General features: G+C 42.1%; 1 protein-coding gene across 6 annotated transcripts in view; it reads left to right on the top strand.

Annotated features, from left to right (window-relative positions):
• The first annotated feature begins 2,489 nt into the window (after positions 1–2,489).
• Positions 2,490–21,382, top strand: part of wdr25 (WD repeat domain 25) — a 28,865-nt gene continuing 9,972 nt past the window's right edge. For 2 of the 6 annotated variants that reach the window (XR_005996197.2, XM_041855573.2), the window contains exons 1-3: positions 2,492–2,905; positions 3,335–3,479; positions 9,058–9,720. Coding sequence is in view for 5 of the 6 variants with exons in the window: in XM_041855573.2 (XP_041711507.2) it covers positions 2,781–2,905; positions 3,335–3,479; positions 9,058–9,720 (933 nt within the window). In the remaining variant the exon portion in view is untranslated. Of the gene's footprint in view, positions 2,906–2,977; positions 3,232–3,334; positions 3,480–9,057; positions 9,721–21,382 lie in introns of those variants that run through there. The other 4 variants (XM_041855575.2, XM_041855576.2, XM_041855574.2 and 1 more) reach the window with 4 other exon arrangements.

Genomic DNA, 21,382 nt, shown 5'->3' with positions numbered 1-21,382 from the left:
AATTCATCCTAAAGGTGTTTGATGGGGTTGAGGTCAGGGCTCTGTGCAGGCCAGTCAAGTTCTTCCACACCGATCTCAACAAACCATTTCTGTGTGGACCTTGCTTTGTGCACAGGGGCATTGTCATGCTGAAACAGGAAAGGGCCTTCCCCAAACTGTTGCCACAAAGTTGGAAGCACAGAATTGTCTAGAATGTTATTGTATGCTGTAGCGTTAGGATTCCCCTTCACTGGAACTAAGGGGCCTAGCCCGAACCATGAAAAACAGCCCCAGAACATTATTTATCCTCTACCAAACTTTACAGTTGGCACTATGCATGGGGCTGGTTCTCCTGGCTTCCGCCAAACCAGTGGCGGTCGGTGCAGTTTAAGATGAGGAAGGAGGACCAAAAAGTTGTTTTAATGAGCGTGGCCTTATTTGGATTACAGCATATTGGATGACTGTCATTCATTTTCCATTCACTCAGTTCAATGTAACAGTGATAGGTTTAGGCTACTAAATGATGCGCACATTTCCCCTATACCCATCATGAGGTTGCTACAACCTAGCCTATGAATGGAAGTTTACAACGTAGGTGCACACAGGTCGACACATTCAATACCGCCTTGCACACTCTTGCCTGCATCTAGCTGATACAGTGTGTAATCATTAGTCCAACAGTTGCAAACAAGAGTTTCTATTGGACAAATTCAGGTATGTTTATCCCAGTTTCGTTCCGTTTGCTTCTGTTTAAGAAACGTTTTTCAATAGAATCGGCGGAATGAATACACCCCTGATCACGTGTAAACACATTTCACTTTCATAGCAGCCAAGTTGTATTCCTTCTCGCATCTATGCGCTCTCCTCCTCTCACCTTTTGCTTGTGGACTTCAATGCACAACACATCAGCTGTATGTGACCAGGTGAAAAAACCTTTCCAAGCCAAACCATATCATAACCGCTACACACAGCCTACATCGTTGTCACCATATTAGCTAAAGTAACATCATAGTCAACATAGCTAATAGAACTAACGCGTTAGTAAACCCACTACAATCATGCAGTAACATTAGTGTACAGTCAGTAAGCAGTTTAGCACTTACACCGGCGGACCCTGGTGGCAATAAATTAGTAAAACCAAAAGCTTACCTTGACTTGGAAGAGTTCCAATGTTGTGATGGATAGTCATAGCCAGCTAGCTAACATACCATCCCTCTGTTTGAGCAGGGTGTTTGAGTAGGCTAAACTAGCTAGCTGCATTTGCTAGCTACGTAAGTGAAACTAAAATTTCTCTCACTTCTCCTTAATTTTGGAAGACATTTATTTTTTCAAAACTGTTCAAATATTTTCTCTCTCTCTTTTTTTGAGTCAAATACTCACCACATTTTATGCACTGCAGTGCTAGCTAGCTGTAGCTTATACTTTCAGTATTAGATTCATTCTCTGATCCTTTGATTGGGTCGACAACATGTCAGTTCATGCTGCAAGAGCTCTGATAGGTTGGAGGACGTCCTCTGGAAGTTGTCATAATTACTGTGTAAGTCTATGGAAGGGAGTGAGAACCATGAGCCTCCTAGGTTTTGTATTGAAGTCAATGTACCCAGAGGAGGATGGAAGCTAGCTGTCCTCTGGCTACACCATGGTGCTACCCTACAGAGTGCTGCTGAGGCTACTGTAGACCTTCATTGCAAAACAGTTTGTTTTAATAAATTATTTGGTGACGTGAATATATTTAGTATAGTTTTATCAAAAAAGGCAAGCTTTTAAAATGTTTTACAATAATTAAATTAAATATCACTGAGGAGGATGGTCCTACCCTCCACGGCACCAAACTCAGATTTATCCATCGGACTGCCAGATGGTGAAGCGTGATTCATCACGCCAGAGAACGCATTTCCACTGCTCCAGAGTCCAATGGTGGCGAGCTTTACACCACTCCAGCCAACGCTTGGCATTGCGCGTGGTGATCTTAGGCTTGTGTGCGGCTGCTCAGCCATGGACACCATTTCATGAAGCTCCCCACGAACAGTTCTTGAGCTGACGTTGCTTCCAGAGGCAGTTTAGAACTCGGTAGTGTGTATTGCAACCGAGGACAGACGATTTTTATGCGCTATGCACTTCAGCGGTCCCGTTCTGTGGCCTACCACTTTGCGGCTGAGATGTTGTGGCTCATAGACGTTTCCACTTCACAATAACAGCACTTACAGTTGACCGGGGCAGCTCTAGCAGGGCAGAAATGTGACGAACTGACTTGTTGGAAAGGTGGTGTCCTATGACGGTGCCACTTTGAAAGTCACTGAGCTCTTCAGTAAGGTCATTCTACTGCCAATGTTTGTCTATGGAGATTGCATGGCGGTGTGTTCAATTTTATACACCTGTCAGCAACGGATGTGGCTGAAATAGCCGAATCCACTCATTTGAAGGGGTGTCCACATACTTTTGCAAATATAGTGTACATGTTTCAGTAAGGTTGGCTTCTTAGTGTTCATAGCAATGTTTATCAACTGTACCACAGAGATGGAACGTAAGTCACAGAAAATAGATGTTGTGGTGGCAGCTGAAGAGAAGTGCTTGGGGGTATGAGATTTGACTTCAGATGAGTTACAGGGTGTGTTGAGTGATAGTGTCCCGTCCTCTCAGGTCGTTGGCCTGGGGTACGATCAGATATGGTTATAGTAGTGGAATAAGGTGATGGGTTTTAATGAGTGTAGGGTATTTAAACAAATATATTATTTGTCCCTTTTCCCATTTTGTATCACAAAGTGTAATGGATTTGTACTATAGTTCAGTTTGGGGCGGTAATGCAACATATTGGATGCCTACCGCGGTTAAACTTCATCGAAGAAGAAGGCTTCCCACATTTGGAGCTGGACGAATTGGTTAGGCACATTTACTGTACTTTCTCCTTAACCACGGTCGCTGAATTGTAAGTAACGTTAGCTACAGCAACCATTCCCCCGTAACGTTAACTGTAGTGGCATATCTGTTATAGACACAGGAAGATAGATATTGCTAGGCAGCTTATTGCTTGAGTTGTTAGCTAGCTAATGACCGCGTGGCTAATGTTATGCGGTTGTGCCTGACTTCAGCACATAGCTAGCCAATTTGCCCATGATTTGTGCTAATAGCCAGCTACCCCATTCATAGATGCTAACTGCTTTAGCGCCTATTGACGATATGAGAGTATCTTCTGACCGGGGCAGTTTTAAGAGCCCCGAAGCTTGTTCTAAACATTAAGACGCGTCGCTTACGGTACGGTTTTAGAAACATAAGGAACGTATCTTTCATATCAGTTAAATTACGACACTCCTTTAAATGGTTAAGGTTCCCACACGGCCATATTTCTATGTTACAGCGCTTGTTTACAGAAAACAGACGGAAGACAGTGGACTAGTGCGTCGAACACCTGTGTGTGGAAACGGAAGACGGAAGCCATAAAAGTGTTGTCACAAAAAAATGCTGTCGGCTGCAACTGTGTTAAAACCGGGTCATCCAGTGAAGTAAGTGTGTATTTTGCATTTGTGAAAATATTTTGACGTGATATGAAAGTAGAGGGATTTATGTTTCTAGAACCGTTACCGCAATTGAGAATCGATTCACGTTTAGATGGAGTATGTGTTGGCATCCAGAGCGAATTCGCCTTTAAACAGAACATGTAAGGTCCTTGGACTAAAATGAGTACAGTAACGTTATTCTACTTTAGTCCGTTATTGGGGTAATAGCCATCTAGTTAAGGTTAAATGGTGCAAAAAGCATTTCCTCATTGATCAATGTGTTGGCTGGATTTGTAACAGCAACATTTGAAACATTTTGGTATTCTAGTTCTGAAAGCAGATAATTGCTACCAGTGACATTATGATTAGGCCTACTCTGCCAGAAAGCTATTATAATATCCGTAGTTAATGTCTACAAGAGGACACAATTACTAGAACTGTTGTGTACTTTGTTAGGCAGGGCTCTACAGTGTTACCATTTTACTTGCATATGAGCCAAAATATTTTGCTGTGCGACGTGGAATTTAAATTTAGGAGCACCACAGATTCATGACCACCATGCTTGCATTGTGCTCATACATTTCTTTGTGTGCTCCTATGTTTTTCAATTTAGGCGCACACATGCTCAATGTAACGAAGGTCAGCGTAGAGCCCTGTTAGGCTATCAGCTTTTCAGCTGTCTGGCTTTTCAGCTGTCTACATAGCTACAGATTGTAACACAAATAATGTTATTTAACCAACATTGTTTGGTATCCATTATACTGGGAGTTACAGGTTACCGTTAGGTACTGTTTGGTGTAGCAGAGAGAATTTTCGACCAACCTTAGCTTGGTGATACCATATTCTTCCTTGATTCGTGGAAACCGGAGTGTCATAAAATTGACTTTTGCAGGGGTTCCGTTTGAATTGAGAAAATGATCCGTTATTAAAATAAATACTTGTTTTGCTCCATGAAGTAAATAATCCAACAATGTGTACGCCGCCATCTTGTCTATTTAAAGTCTTCTTTCATTGATTGAGACAGGTGGGTCCACCCTGAACCAGAATCTGGCCTTACAGGAGACGTTGAATATGGCGATTCTCCTTTAAGCCCAGGAAGCAGCCATTCACCAACTTTTCAAGTTTAATAATGTCGAAATACTTTAGGTACTTACCAAAGAATGAAGTTTTGCTGAGCAACTGTCGTCATGGCCAGTGTACTTCCAAAAAAGGTCTAAATAATAAGTTCCATTGGTTGGTAGCCTAGTGGTTAAGAGCGTTGGGCCAGTAACCGAAAGGTCACTGGTTCGAGTCCCTGAGCCGACTAAGTGAGAAATCTGTCTGTGCCCTTGAGCAAGGCACTTAACTCTAATTGCTCATGTAGTTCACTCTGAATAAGAGCGTCTGCTAAATCACTGAAATATAAATAAATAAATAGTAGTGTTGCTTGCTTATAGTAAGAGTTATTCATGTGGCCTGGTTGTTCTAGTGGTATTGCCGCAGCCTCCAGCACATGTCTACAGTGTTGTCATAGGTTCGAATCCGGCCTACTTCCCTTTGACACAACCTCTCTCTATCTTTTCCAACTGTCAACCTCTCCTCTCTCTAATCCTTTAAAAACATATTTGTGAAAATGGTTTTTCATTTCTAGGGTGCGGTTGTCTGGGTGGCCCATGTTATGCCTACTCCTGGACTAAAAACACATGTTCAATCTCTATTGAATGTGCTCTTTAGCCAAGGAATAGATTGTGGAGGAAACTGTCTGCAAATGATTTAGATTGTGGTGTGGTCTGCAATACTTCAATCCAGCAGGTGTCACTAGTATCTCTTATAAAGTACATTTTTATGCAGTGGATGGAAGTGGAGAGGGAATTGCATATGGACAGAGCTTTAGCCTCAATGTAGTAGATCAAGGGTGCGTTCAGTTCGCATCAATGTTTGCTATGTAGCATGATGGTTTGTACTGAAACCGTGGCACCGTTCTTCAACAGCCTTTGAGGTACGTGTTAGAAAAAAAGGAAGGGAAGCGGTCCTAGGGTAAACAATAGGTCAGGGTTCTTCAATTCCGGTCCTGGAGGGCCGAAACACCTCTGCTTTTCATCCTCTCCTTATAATCAGGGGCTAATTCAGACCTGGGACACCAGGTAGAAATAAAAAACAGAAGTGTTTCGGCCCTCCAGGACCGGAATTGAAGAACCCTGCAATAGGTCTTTGTAGATAGAAGGTGCTCTTTGGTAAAATGGGTAAATTGGTCATCAAAAAGGAAGGAGAACCAAGGCACTCTTCAGATAATGAATTAAAATGTATTTATTTGTATGGCATGTTCAATGGAACAAAGATTTAAAAACGGATGCGTTTCGGCTGCATGGCCTTTGTCAGGGAGTACAAGCATTTTCCAATCAACGCTGATTGAAGAGGGAGTGGTTACAGAATAGTTAATAGTCAATATTCATTGGACAACACCTAGTAATCAATACTGTACATTCAAAAGTGAAATGGATAGGCTATGTTATAAAAATGCATATTCAAGTTAGAAGTATTAGAAAAGACAAATTAGTTCTAGCCTTGAATGGGAGTGGGCGTAGGAGAGCCATACATTTTATAGTGCACTATATGACAGCAAACATGGACCACAGCATTCCAAACAGAGGACAATAGGGCAATATGTTCACTAGATGACAGCAAAGGGACCACTAAGACCCTACAGGAATGGTGAGAAATCCAAATCTTCATTTAAACCAGGGTACTTAGTGGCCTGTAGTTTGTAAAACCAAAAACGTTCCCTTTGGTTTAGCTGTTTAAGGTGGCCCCCTTTTCTGATTGAGGCCGGAACATGATCAATACACATAGCTTGTAGGGAGGCAGGGTTACCATGGTGTAAGCTGGTGGTTTTGGTTTTACAGTTAATGAAATGTTTGACTTGATACTCTATGTCAACAAAATACTTTTTCTGTGCAATATTTCTGCACTGGTTGCATTTGAAAGAGCCCCTGGGTTTGTGGTTTAGCCAAGTCTTTTGAGTGTCACCAGGAACGTAGCTGTGGACTAGTTTGTCTCTTAAAGCTTATGACTGGTGGCTCTGGGAAGACTTTGCATAGTAGCGGATCACTTTGGATGATTCCCCAATTCTCTTTTAAATATTATTTTAATGTTCTGTGCTATATTTAAGCAACAAGGCCCGAGGGGGTGTGGTAATGGCCAATATACCATGGCTAAGGGTTGTTCTTATACACGATGCAACGTGGAGTGCCTGGATACAGCCCTTAGCCGTGGTATATTGGCCATATACCACAAACCCAGAGGTGCCTTATTGCTATTATAAACTGGTTGCCAATGTAATTAGAATAGTAAAAATAAATGTTTTGTCACACCCATGGTATACGGTCTGATATACCTTGTCTTTCAGCCAATCAGCATTCAGGGCTTGAACCACCCAGTTTATAATTTGTAACAAAGTACACTCTCTCTTGTCCATCACGAGGAGTTCCCCTCCGCAACAAGTCCTCTCTGTCAAGTCGTCCGGCCCTTGTACCTGCGTCTTTCAGAACTTGACTGCTTCACCCCGGCTCAAGAAGCGATTCTCCAATTCAGCAGAATTGATCGCAAATTCTGCAGACTCTTTGGAATTGGCTATAAGGAATGTTCTCTTTTAGCCTTTTGGGGAGGAACTGTCTGCCCTCAGAATGGTATTCCCATTTGTAGGCTTCCTAAAGTTGTACGTGTGCATAAAGCCTTTGTCATTTTTACTGATGTCAAGATCTACAAAATGTATGTTATCTTTGCTGTACTCAATAGTTAGTTTGATGTTAGGGTTAATGCTTTTAAGGTATTGGTGGAAGGAAATAAGTTCATCTTCTGAGCCAGACCAGAACAGGCAGACATCATCAACATAAAGCCCCCACCATATAATCTGGTCAAAGAACTGGTTTTTAGAAGGATCCAGAAAGAAGTCATTTTCCCATTTACCGAAGTGCAATCCAGCGTAGGAAGGGCTGTAGCAAGCTCCAATGACACATACTTTGACTTGTTTAAAGATGAGGTTCTGAAGACAAAGATGTTATTATTAAGAGTCCATTCAGTCAGTGAGACAATTAATTATGTGGGAGGTGTCTCAGGCCGAGTACTCAAGAATGGTGCATAGCTGCCAATACTTGTTCAAGTTCAGTGGTGGTTTACAAAAACTCCACATCCATGGTGACTAAAAATAATGAAGCTGTGCCTATGTTGTTAAATTCCTTAATTTTGTTCAACACATCTGTGGTGTCTTGAAGAAAGGCTGGGAGTGATGGCAGAAAATGCTTAATAAAGTAATCAATGTACTTGGAGATGGGTTCTATCAGACTTCCATTAGCCTACCGCTAATGACTGGTCTGCCTGGGGGGGTTCTCAATATTCTTTATTATCTGAAATATAACCATTCTCCTTAGCTTCGGTGAGGATCCCTTTCAATTCAGTTTTTAGGGCCTCTCTAGGGTTGAAAGTAAGAGATTGGTAGAATTCATCATTGTCTAATTGACGGCAGGCTTCTGTCACACATTTGTTCTTACCCAACACTACTGTAGCGCCATCTTAGTCTGCTTTTTTAACAACAATCCGTTCATTTTTGGACAAGTATTCAATTGCATCCCTCTGTCTTTGAAAGGTTACATTATGTTTGGTTAGTGTCACTTTTACCCTTAAACAGGTTCGCCACATCAAAATTCATATTCTTGACAAATGTGTTTTGTGTGGCATTCTGGACAATGGGACAAAAAGTGGATTTAGGCTTAAAATGTGTTTTTGAGGGCACACAAACTGACTGACATGACACTGGTGTCTGTAGTTAGAAAGGTGTTCTGCTTGTACCAGGCCTTCAGATGTAGAAACAAAATAGGTAAATCTTTGTGTTAAGTTCATTAGTTGAGTATGTGGGCGCAAAGGACAGTCCTTTAGACAAGACCCTTACACAGTCATCAGAAAGGGGTTCTCCAGAAATGTTGATCACAGCCTTGTTCTGGTCCTGCTCCGTGTGGTTGGATAATCTTGCTTTCTTCCTTCCCCTCTGTGTTGGCCTCTTCCGCGTCTTCTCCTGTTTGAGAACCTACGTTGCTCCTCTTTCTGGTCAAAAAAATCTTGGGAGGAGCCGGCCTCGGAGTGTCTTGGATGATCCTCATCGTCACTACTCACAAAGTTGAAAGAAACTGATCTGGGCTTCCTCTGTGGGTGGTTCCTCTTGCATGTTGGTTTTCTCCACGAAAAGACCTTCTCTGTAGTCTATTTCATCTCTTCTAAACTTCCTTAGCTTGTCTTGCTTCAATTTCAGAGTGAATGTGTCTATATTGCGGTACGTACACTTGCTCCCGTTTGGTGGGTGTGGTGTGTTGTGGCCTGATCAATATGGGTGTGGCCATTTTCAATCGCAAAACTTGTGCAGCACGCTATACGGTAAGCACCATCTGGGCCACCATAATCACAACATTTTTCAACTGGTTGTTCAGTACAGTTTCCGTTAAATTCAACGTTGCACACTGTTTTGTCATGTTCTGTTGAACTGAATGCAACCCAGGATTATTTAACACTGCTTTAAACCTGTCTCAAATTTGTTTATTTCATTGACATCCCACAGGGTTCTGGGGAAAGGACAATGACCTCGTTAGTGGCCTATGATGATTCTGACCAGGAGGAGGATGACGGCGCACTCCCTCCTCTTGCCATCTCTCCCATGGATGATATTAGTCAGTCCCAAGGAAACCAGAAATCGTTGGGTTCTAACTTCTATGGACCATTATTACCCAGTCCCCACTACAAACAACTTGAAATAGGACTATGTGATGGTGGTGATGGTAGGACAGTGTTCAAACCTCACAGGGAGATTTATCCCCCTGCGTTGGGTCGCTCAGGGATTGTGGAGAACAGCTCAAATGCAAAACCATACTCTACTCCACAATACCATGACTGTGTTAATTTGACCACAGTGAAGAGGCATCAGGCTGCACCACCTGGTGTCAGGCCATACATTCCCAAGAGACAGAGGTTGGCCACACCAGGAAATGGAGAAGAACCAACCTCTTTGGAAACGAACGACAAGTCCACTGTCTCCAGGCTGCTGACCGAGGTCTCTGAGCGGGTGCGTCCGTACCTGGGGCCCAGGCCTGGCAGGGCAGCGGTGCCCAGGCGCATGCAGCTCAGCCTCCAGGCCCACCAGGCTCCAATCAACATGATCCAGTGGTGCCCAGTGCCCCAGCTCAGCCATCTCCTACTGTCGGCCTCCATGGACAAGACAGTTAAGGTAACCATGATGATGATGATGATGGTATTGGGAATGGATGTGGTAAATGGTGTGTGCCATTAAGTGCTCCATGTTTTCGGTCATACGTGTGGTAGCGTACACACAGCACAATTTCACACTTGTGTCAGTCCTAGGGGCAGGCAAGTGGGTAATCAGTGTACAGATGATCTGACAATCAATGTAAGTGGCTCACCACGTTACAGACGGTAAGATGGATGATAACCGTCTTGCAGTGAGATGGAGACATAGAGACATGCTGCCTTTAGAAACTCCTCTGTCACTGTCAGAGCAATGTGTGTCGGGGCCCATGGGCTTTCCTTTCCTCCACTCCTACCTACTAGTGTTGTCACGATACCAGAATTTTGACTTCGATACCATGTTTAGTATCACGATACTACATACCAAAACAATACCCAAATGATACCACGGCAAAAAAAGAATGCGTATTAGCCAAAGTCACAGGATGGCACTTGATCCAGACATCAATATAATTACATTGATTTTTGAATGTATGCTTTAATGAATCAATTATACAATCATACAATCAATATGACTTTAGTTTTTTTTACCAATCTAACTACATAACAGCATAATGGTTGTCATGTATTTGAATGGTGAATCTCTATTGATAAACTGGGTAACTCAAGATGTAGCCTAGGCCTATCCACAATACAGGTGAATGCATTGAGTTATTGAGCTTGTTTTGGCTGATTTCATGAGGCTACAGATGGAAAACAATCTGTTTACCTTCCATTTGGGACTTATTTTATTGTACTGATCAACATTTGCATAGAAGCAGTCTCTTCTTTTATAAAAGTGACGCTATCTCTAAGATCCATGATGTCATTCCCACACAAAGTCCGTTCGAGGCTCGAGCCAAGATGATCTTGACTGGGAGAGACGTGAGGCGGGGGAGACAAAGTGAATGAATAACATTTTGGTGACAGTCAGCAATATTTTGCGTTATGGTTTGCATATGACAAACAAGGTACTAGGGTAGTGAATTGATGTTTGCTTCAGCTGTAAGCTAGCAAGGAAAGTTAGCCTACAAAGCTGGAAGCTACCGGTATTTTCTTGTATTGTGGTGTTCTAGCCTGTACTGGACATTGTTTTGGGAACCGTAATTAGCTAGCAGTTTCAACATTTCTACATATCGGGTTGCATTATTTAAGTGTGTTAACTTATTTGCAGCCTAAGCAGTGATGCAGCATAAACTCCCAGTGGGCTCACTGAGTATGTTTACATGCACACTAATAATTCGATCTTAAAGTGATTATGCAGAGTATGGAAATATCTTACTCTGCTTATCTTTTTTGGTACTTTTTTTATCCCTTTTTCTCCCCAATTGCGTGATATCCAATTGGTAGTTACAGGCTTGTCCCATCGCTGCAACTCCCGTACGGACTCGGGAGAGGCAAACGTCGAGAGCCATGCGTCCGCCGAAACACGACCCCGCTAAGCCGCACTGCTTCTTGACACACTGTTTACTTAACCCGGAAGCCAGACGCACCAATGTCTTAACCCGGAAGCCAGCCGCACCAATGTCTTAATCCAGAAGCCAGCCGCACCAATGTGTCGGAGGAAACACCGTACTGCTGGCGACCAAAGTCAACGTGCATGCGCCCGGCCCGCCACAAGGAGTCACTAGAGCGCGATGGGACAAGGACATCCCAGCCGGCCAAACCCTCCCCTAACCTGGACGACGCTGGGCCAAATTGTGCGACGCTGGGCCAATTGTTCGCCACCTCATGGGTCTCCCGGTCGAGGCCCGGTATCGAACCCGGATCTGTAGCGATGCAGTGCCTTAGACCGCTGCGCCACTCGGGAGGCCTTTACTCTGCTTATCTTAAGGTCAAAATCGAAGTAGGCATACACCAATTAAAACCCCTGGTTTTCAGAGCAATCTTTCAAATTTTGCGTTCCAGTGTTGTATTTGATCTGCGCATGTGGCAGCACTGGTAGCGCCTCCCTCTTATGCCGAGTGAAGAGAGTTCAGAAAAACTATAAGTATGCATCTTAGAAATAGTTTTCACGTACAAACTTTATATGTCCGAACTCCGAATCAAATAGGCTTCGCAAAAATAACATGGTCACTGTTGTAGAACGTTTATTTTGATTGGCAATTTTCTGCATGAATTTAAATCCCATCAGGTAGCCTGATTTCAGATGTGTCCATGTAAACAGGATTATTAGGGAAATCGTTCTTCTTGCAAAGCATGTAAACTTTTTAAACAAACTATTTATATTAATTCTGTGCAACTTCCGGCGCGTGTTTACTGTGAACACTGAGGCTGTACCCGCTTTAATTTACTGTTTTAACAGTGGCCAACTAGGCTACTGTGGCTATTTGATCATAATGTAGGCCTACCAGAGTGGCCTATTATAAAAAAACAATGGAGAAAATGCATCACATAACATTTTAACATGAAAATAGTGGTTTTATCATTCAGTCTACAGTAGCAGCCAATGTGTGGTGTTCAATGTAGGCCTACATTCCATGAGACTTGAAAAAACTAAACGTGCAGGGCTTGACATTAACCGGTTTATCCACTTGTCCTTCAGACAAGGTGACTGAACATTTTGTGTGTTTTAATGTAAGAAACCACTTAACAAAATAAAATTAATTATTGTTCCCATACCATTATTACAGAAAATCAGACAAATTATGATACCCTCTGCCTATTGGCTACTTAGCTTATTCAAGCCTGTCTCAAAATACAACACTGCCCCTTTTTAAGACATAAAAAAAAGCTCTGTACCTGACTTGCTTTTCAAAGATGGCTAGAAATGTACACATTTTGTGCTCTTGTAGGAAGCAATCACTCCCACATTGCTGACTACAATTTAGCTATAACTGGGCTAATAACTCATTAACTAGTAAAGAATATGAACAAATGTTGCAGTGCTCGCTTTGATCTCAAAATGAGCGCATAATAATCGTGACTGCTCATGCTGTACAACAGTCCAGTTCAAGGTGAATGGCACAAATCCATATATGGCAAGGGTCTATTTGCAAATAGGCCTGCTGCAGCTCTGCTTCGTTATGACGCACCAGTCTGTGTAGAGTACGGGCCTGTGTCATGCCTGTCAATGCAATAGAATCCTATTCTGATGCACTCTGCCTACAACAAAATCTCTTGCATAGTTCGTTTTGTTTCGGTATGTTGCATCGAAAGTGGCTAATATTGCATTGATTCGATCACAATTCCCACAGTAAAGGGAAACATTAATAGTGTTAACTAATGGGGAAAACTCTAGAAAGTTGAGCGATGTTCAATCTCTTGCTTCTCTCTGCTGGCTGATATTTTTTCTGCAAGGCAGTTCTGGAGGAGCTGCGCACCCGCGCTCAGCTTAGAGGGAACATTGCATGTAACCGTGCTCAGTGTTTCCTCATGGCAGGCTAGAGCTAGCAATGAGTAAGTGGAGCAGGCATGGGGATCTCGCGCTATGGGAACATCAGCTGATCTGATGGACAGACTTGATCCTCTCTCAATCAGTTGACTTTGTGAGACACATTTGACAGAAGTACCGAAAGTAAAAAAAAAGTTATAGTACCGAACCGTTTTTCATGTTCTAGTATCGAGAAAGTACTGACGTTTCGGTATTCCGTGCAACACTAATACCTACCACATTTTACAAGGGTCGTATGGCACCAAATGGAAGAAAACTGGGAGAGACTACCTTAACTTACCCAATAAGAAATTATTGTTTTCATTTTCTGTTGCAAAATGTTTTGCTACGGTGTGCCCCAATTAATACGACCCAGGAAGACCAACGTTTACCTAATGTAACCCCGGTTCTATGATATTATGAGTGATGTCTCTCACTTTGGGTAGCGCCTTGTTAGTGGCGGAGTCTAGGAAGATCCAATCACACAACGTCTGTCAGACAGGAGCAACGACCAATAGTGGACCAACCCACTTCCCATATAAGTCAATCATCTCACAAATAATTTGAATGGGGCACCCAATTGGAATATGCAATGTAAATATTTTCAAAGTTCCTCCAAGGAAACAAAAATGGGTGCCCAGCTGAGGAAAGGGGGGACAGGTCAGTAGGGGACACGGGTAGGTCAGAAGAGGACCCTATGTCCCTGGCCAGCCCTGTTCTTTTGTAGGCGACTATTTGTCATTTAGCTGCAGGAGAGAGATGTTTGTAGCTGTACACAGTCACCATGTTGACAGCAGGTGTCTCGCCGTAGTGTTTACGTTGATAACATGAAGACAATTTTTATATTTGTTATTACTTAGAACCCATTAGGAGGCTGATTTTAAAGAACGAGTCATTTGCAAGGACTTGAAGTGACCAGTGAAATGGAAAATGTTGTAAACATTCATTCTCTACATTAAGCCTACACATTTACACCTACTGTCAGAATCTCTCCTTTAGAGGGCAGTGTTTCCCTTACAATGATTATTTAGCTGAACTTGTTTAGATGTTACTGTTGATGTTGTTCATGATAGAGACGGAAATAGTATTGTACAGTTCACCTACTCCAGTATATTTCATTTTCAGCTCTTTTTTTGTGTTGCTCTGGCATTCCCTCAAAATGTCTTCACTGCTTTACATTTCCAAAATATTCACCCTCGCCTGTAAGCTTCTAGGGGATTCTGTTTGGTAAAGGGCAGCAAAGAAGGAGCTTGTTCCTGGATTGACATGTCACACATTCCAGTCGACTCTCTCTGGAGTATGGGAGCTGTCATACTTCTCCATGCTCTTTTATGCTCTGTGCAGTACAGTGTTCAATAATGAAATAGACGGAGACGGATCTGGCTCACAGATCTTCAAAGACCCTCTGTGGGTCTGGATATGCTAGGGCATAGAAACTTCTCATCATTAGTTTTGGCCTTCACACATGAGACCACCCACTCAATTTCAGACGTTTCCCCGGGGAGACTTTTCCAAAGGGGCTGGCAGATGCTTTCTTTTGACACTGAGATGTCTCCAATAGCACCGACAGTTGGCCCCAGTGCCCCCTACTTGAATCAGGGTTTGTCAGGTTCGGCAAGCCTCTAATTAAACTCCAAAGTGTGAACACTACTTATTTGAACCAGCGCCACTTCAGTTGTCATTGGGCTCCTGTACGTCTGTTTTTGCAGCCTTCCTCTTGTCAAGCACTAGAAACACAAAGCGGTGAAGCATTGAACAACACAATCACGCTCGTGAAAGGCTGGTGCACTCTTTTCCTTTGTCTCTTCACGACTAGGATCAGAGAAGCCTGCACAAATCACAAAATCATTTAGCTGTTTCTTGCTAGAGATTGATTTATGGCACTCACAATGGTAATTAGCTAGATAAATTAATTAGTGAGGGCTGTCTTGCTTTTTTAAACCCTCAAAATAAACCCTAATTTACAACCGAATGAAGCCAATTTGTCAGCACTTTGCGTTTTGTTAAAATAGAACACCTTTAAAGGTCCAATACAGCAGTCTTCATCTCAAGATCAAATCATTTCTGGGTAACAATTAAGTACCTTATTGTGATTTTCAATGAAAATGGTAAAAAAATAAAAAAAATAGTGTGGAAATATACACTGAACAAAAATATATAAATGCAACATGTAAAGTGTTGGTCCCATGGTTTCATGAGCTGAAATAAAAGAGCCCAGACATTTTTCTATATGCACAAAAAGCTTTTTTCTCTCAAAGTTTGCGCACTTTGTTTACATCCCTGTTAGTGAGCATTTTGCCTTTTCCAAGATAATCCATCCACCTGACAGATGTGGCTAATTAAGAAGCTGATTAAACAGCATGATCATTACACAGGTGCACCTTGTGCTGGGGAAATTAAATGTCCACTCTAAAATGTGCAGTTTTGTCACACAACACAATGCCACAGATGTCTCATGTTTGGAGGGAGCGTGTAATTGGCATGCTGACTGCAGGAATATCCACTAGAGCTGTTGGCAGATAATTTAATGTTAATTTCTCTACCATAGGCCGCCTCTAACATCGTTTTAGAGAATTTGGCAGTATGTTCAACCGGCCTCACAACCGCAGACCACGTGAATGACATCATGTGGGCGAGCACTTTGCTGATGTCAACGTTGTGAATCGAGTGCCCCGTGGTGGTGGGGTTATGGTATTGGCAGGCATAAGCTACGGACAGCAAACACAAGGGAATTTTATCGATGGCAATTTGAATGCACAAAAATACCGTGACGAGAACCTGAGGCCCATTGTGACGTCCATTTTATTTTAAGGTATCTGTGACCACAGATGCATATCTGTTTTCCCAGTCATGTGAAATCCATAGATTAGAGCCTAATTAATTTATTTCAATTGACTGATTTTCCTCATGAACTGTAACTCAGTAAAATCAATGAAATTGCTGCATGTTGCGTTTATATTTTTGTTGTGTGTGTATGTATGTATGTATGTATGTATGGTGGGACTGGTGCACTTCACAAAATAGATGGCATCATGAGGAAGGAAAATTATGTGGATATATTGAAGCAACATCTCAAGACATCAGTCAGGAAGTTAAAACTTGGTCGCAAATGGGTCTTCCAAATGGACAATAACCCCAAGCATACGTCTAAAGTTGTGGCAAAATGGCTTAAGGACAACAAAGTCAAGGTATTGGAGTGGCCATCACAAAGCCCTGACCTCAATCCTATAAAAAATGTGTGGGCAGAACTGAAAAAGCGAGTGCGAGCAAGGAGGCTTACAAACCTGTCTCAGTTACACCAGCTCTGTCAGGAGGAATGAGACAAAATTCACCCAAATTATTGTGGGAAGATGGTGGAAGGCTACCCAAAATGTTTGACCCAAGTTAAACAATTAAAGGCAATGCTACCAAATACTAATTGAGTGTATGTAAACTTCTGACCCACTGGGAATGTGATGAAATAAATAAAAGCTGAAATAAATAATTCTCTCTACTATTATTCTGACATATCACATTCTTAAAATAAAGTGGTGATCCTAACTGACCTAAAACATATAATTTTTACTAGGATTAAATGTCAGGAATTGTGAAAAACTGAGTTTAAATGTATTTGGCTAAGGTGTATGTAAACATTGCAAAATACCACTGCAAAAATATAAGTTTCTCTAGTTTTACTATTTATAGGTATGTGTTTGGGTGAAATTAACATTTTTGTTTTATTCTATAAACTACTGACAACATTTCTCCCAAATTCCAAATAAAAAATATTGTCATTTAGAGCATTTATTTGCAGAAAATGACAACTGATCAAAATAACAAAAAAGATGCAGTGTTGTCAGACCTCGAATAATGCAACTGGCGCGAAAATTCAAGCAGCATAAATTTATTTGCATTTTAATGAGGGAAATAAGTATTTGACCCCCTCGCAATCAGAAAGATTTCTGGCTCCCAGGTGTCTTTTATACAGGCAACGAGCTGAGATTAGGAGCACACTCTTAAAGGGAGTGCTCCTAATCTCAGTTTGTTACCTGTATAAAAGACACCTGTCCACAGAAGCAATCAATCAATCAGATTCCAAACTCTCCACCATGGCCAAGACCAAAGAGCTCTCCAAGGATGTCAGGGACAAGATTGTAGACCTACACAAGGCTGGAATGGGCTACAAGACCATCGCCAAGCAGCTTGGTGAGAAGGTGACAACAGTTGGTGCGATTATTCGCAAATGGAAGAAACACAAAATAACTGTCAATCTCCCCTTGGCCTGGGGCTCCATGCAAGATCTCACCTCGTGGAGTTGCAATGATCATGAGAACGGTGAGGAATCAGCCCAGAACTACACGGGAGGATCTTGTCAATGATCTCAAGGCAGCTGGGACCATAGTCACCAAGAAAACAATTGGTAACACACTACGCCGTGAAGTACTGAAATCCTGCAGCGCCCGCAAGGTCCCCCTGCTCAAGAAAGCACATATACAGGCCCGTCTGAAGTTTGCCAATGAACATCTGAATGATTCAGAGGAGAACTGGGTGAAAGTGTTGTGGTCAGATGAGACCAAAATGGAGCTCTTTGGCATCAACTCAACTCGCCGTGTTTGGAGGAGGAGGAATGCTGCCTATGACCCCAAGAACACCATCCTCACCGTCAAACATGGAGGTGGAAACATTATGCTTTGGGGGTGTTTTTCTGCTAAGGGGACAGGACAACTTCACCGCATCAAAGGGACGATGGACAGGGCCATGTACTGTCAAATCTTGGGTGAGAACCTCCTTCCCTCAGCCAGGGCATTGAAAATGGGTCGTGGATGGGTATTCCAACATGACAATGACCCAAAACACACGGCCAAGGCAACAAAGGAGTGGCTCAAGAAGAAGCACATTAAGGTCCTGGAGTGGCCTAGCCAGTCTCCAGACCTTAATCCCATAGAAAATCTGTGGAGGGAGCTGAAGGTTCGAGTTGCCAAACGTCAGCCTCGAAACCTTAATGACTTGGAGAAGATCTGCAAAGAGGAGTGGGACAAAATCCCTCCTGAGATGTGTGTAAACCTGGTGGCCAACTACAAGAAACGTCTGACCTCTGTGATTGCCAACAAGGGTTTTGCCACCAACATATATATATATATATATATATACAGTGACCTATTTCCCAGCCAAAGTGAGAGGTGAACACAGAGGCTCAGATTGCCATTTATCCTTCTCAAAAATAATTAACTGCCATTCTAAAGGACTGTGTGGCTGCCTGGGGCCCACGATGTGGGAGGCAGCAAAGAGGATGAGAGATTTGTTTACACGTACAGCAGCCCATGGATTTTAGGTCGCCGCCAGATCATTATCTCAGCGTGATCCTACTAGTAGGTGTGGATTGCCGGCTTTACCTCAATTGCCTTGTCACATTGACATTCATTCAGGCAGTCTGAAAGTAGAATTTTTTAATATCTTATGCAATTCATAATAGATGTCACTCAACCATGGATACAGACACATTGTTGTTAGTTGTTACTGCTCAGATGCTTTAGGCTTAGTAATTTGACTTTTCCTGTTGGTAAAAAAAAAGAACTGGGCGGAAAGGCACTCTGGCTAGCTTCAGTTCTCTGTAGTGTCCAGACTCCTGATGGCAATGAAAAGAGACTGACAGGACTTATTAGACCAGTGGCCCTGTCATAATGTCACAGGCTCTGTCTCACCAGCTCTGGACAGCGAATATCCATCACATAGCTCTTGTTCTCCACCAAAGCCATTGATCTAGGTGGACATGTTTTGTAGTGTTTGCTTGTGGACTTCATTTTGCACAAACCCTTGAACCAATGTGCTATTGGAGGCAAAATGCCTTTAATTGAAGATGTTTAATCTACAGTGGAGAGTTTTAATTTTTTATATCCCTCCTGCATACACTTAGCAATATGATCGTGGGACAGGCAACTTTTTATTTTATGAAATCAACAAAATTCATGCTTTGAGAAAGGGCACATTTGAATGATGTTGTTGATGATTTCTGTAAGCAGGAAGTTGCCCTGCTGTGTGTGATTTCATATGGCCGACTCGTTGCCAAAATGAATGGTGCCACTGTAAGTGTTTAGGCTCAACATTTGCACAACAGAGTTTCATTGTGAGTTACAGGCCTATGTGTTTCAGTGCTAAAATACCTGTTACACCAGAGGTGTGAAAGAATATGTCCAACTTGTTGAATAAAAAACCTGAGGCAACCTGTTTTAATGTAGTCAAATTTATTTGAATTGAAGAACCGTGAAAGAAACCAATGAGTATCCATATTTTATAGAGTATCCATCTTTTTTCCTATAATTTATAGGGAAATTGTCCAGGTTGAAAGCCCCCATATTACTGATTTACTTAGCCGAAGTGTGAATGTAGCACGCTCCTTAAAGAACATACTTTATTCCGATACAGAATAATGCATGTGATTAAAAAGCCTCTTTGTGCTCTCTCTGTGCGGTGTATGAGAATTCCCATTACAACTGATAAAGTTCCTCAAAACATGACTGTCTCTAATTAACCACTGCACTGTGTCCAGGGGTGTATTCACTAGGAACCAAACGGAAGCAAATGGGACGAAACGGGCAGCGAACTACCTGAATTGGTCCAATAAGAAACTCGTTTTCAAAAACGTTTTGCTATGGTTTGCACTATGGGTGCGCAGGGTCAGCTGTTTGTTCACCCACAACCGCCTGCAATCGCTAACAACCCATCTGCAACTGCCCGACTATATGTGGTAGTGAAAATCTGAGGCCCGACCCTAACCTGCAAATATAGAAAATGCGCTATAGACTACAGCCAAAGACGGCAGAACAATTTTTTGACAGGGTGTGCAGGATTTGTTGTTGTTGCCTGATTTTAGATATGTTTCTGCTTATAATTTCCAACATTTTGGTAGGCTATTTGTTAGTCAACTTGTCTATAAATTAGATACAGTGCTGTGAAAATGTATTTGCCCTCTTTCAAATGTTCTCTACTTTTGCATATTTTTGATACTGAATGTTATCAGATCTTCAACCAAAACCTAATATTATATAAAGGGAACCTAAGTGAACAAATAGCACAACAACTACAATGCCCCTGTGTGAAAAAGTAATTGCCCCCTTACACTCAATAACTGGTTGTTCCACCTTTTAGCTGCAATGACTCCAACCAAACGCTTCCTGTAGTTGTTGATCAGTCTCTCATGTCGCTGTGGAGGAGTTTTGGCCCACTCTTCTATGCAGAACTGCTGTAACTCAGCGACATTTGTGGGTTTTCAAGCATGAACTGCTCATTTCAAGTCCTTCCACAACATCTCAATTGGGATTAGGTCTGGACTTTGACTAGGCCATTCCAAAACTTCAAATGTGTTGCTTTTTAGTCATTTTCATGTAGACTTGGTTGTGGACGACAAGAGTCCCATTATGCCTAGCCAAAAAACCAAACACTGCATTCCACAGTAAGAACCTCATACCAACGGTCAAGCATGGTGGTGGTAGAGTGATGGTTTTAGGGATGCTTTGCTGCCTCAGGACCTGGACAACTTGCCTTAATAGAAGGAACCATGAATTCTGCTCTGTATCAGAGAATTCTACAGGAGAATGTCATGCCATCCGTCTGTGAGCTAAAGCTCAAGTGCAGCTGGGTCATGCAGCAAGACAATGATCCAAAACACATAATCAATTCTACATGAAAATGGTTAAAAAGCAACACATTTGAAGTTTTGGAATGGCCTAGTCAAAGTCCACACCTAATCGCAATTGAGATGTTGTGGCAGGACTTGAAATGAGCAGTTCAAGCTTGAAAACCCACAAATGTCGCTGAGTTAAAGCAGTTCTGCATACAAGAGTGGGCCAAAATTCCTCCACAGCGATGTGAGACTAATCAAAACGACAGGAAGCATTTGTTTGGAGTCATTGCAGCTAAAGGTGGCACAACCAGTTATTGAGTGTAATGGGGCAATTATTTTTTCACACAGGGGAATTAGGTGTTGCATAACTTTGTTAATTCAATATATAGAATAAGTTAAAAAAAAATATATATATAGATATATATTTGTAAACGCAGGTTCCCTGTATCTAAAATATTAGGTTTTGGTTGAACAACATTCAGTATAAAAAATATGTAAAAATAGAGAAAATCAGAAAGGGGGCCAATACTTTTAGGAAATATTTTCTTTGCAAAATGTCCAAATGACATCAGTTTGACCAGTTGTAAGGAAAATGAAAGCTGTGAAAACGACCCACCGTGTTTCTGATAAGATTTCAGTTCGGCTTGGATGCATATTTTATGTGGTTGAAAT

Source organism: Coregonus clupeaformis, chromosome 29 (assembly GCF_020615455.1).
Source record: "Coregonus clupeaformis isolate EN_2021a chromosome 29, ASM2061545v1, whole genome shotgun sequence".
NCBI lineage: Eukaryota > Metazoa > Chordata > Actinopteri > Salmoniformes > Salmonidae > Coregonus > Coregonus clupeaformis.
This window is presented reverse-complemented; position numbering and strand designations above follow the sequence as displayed.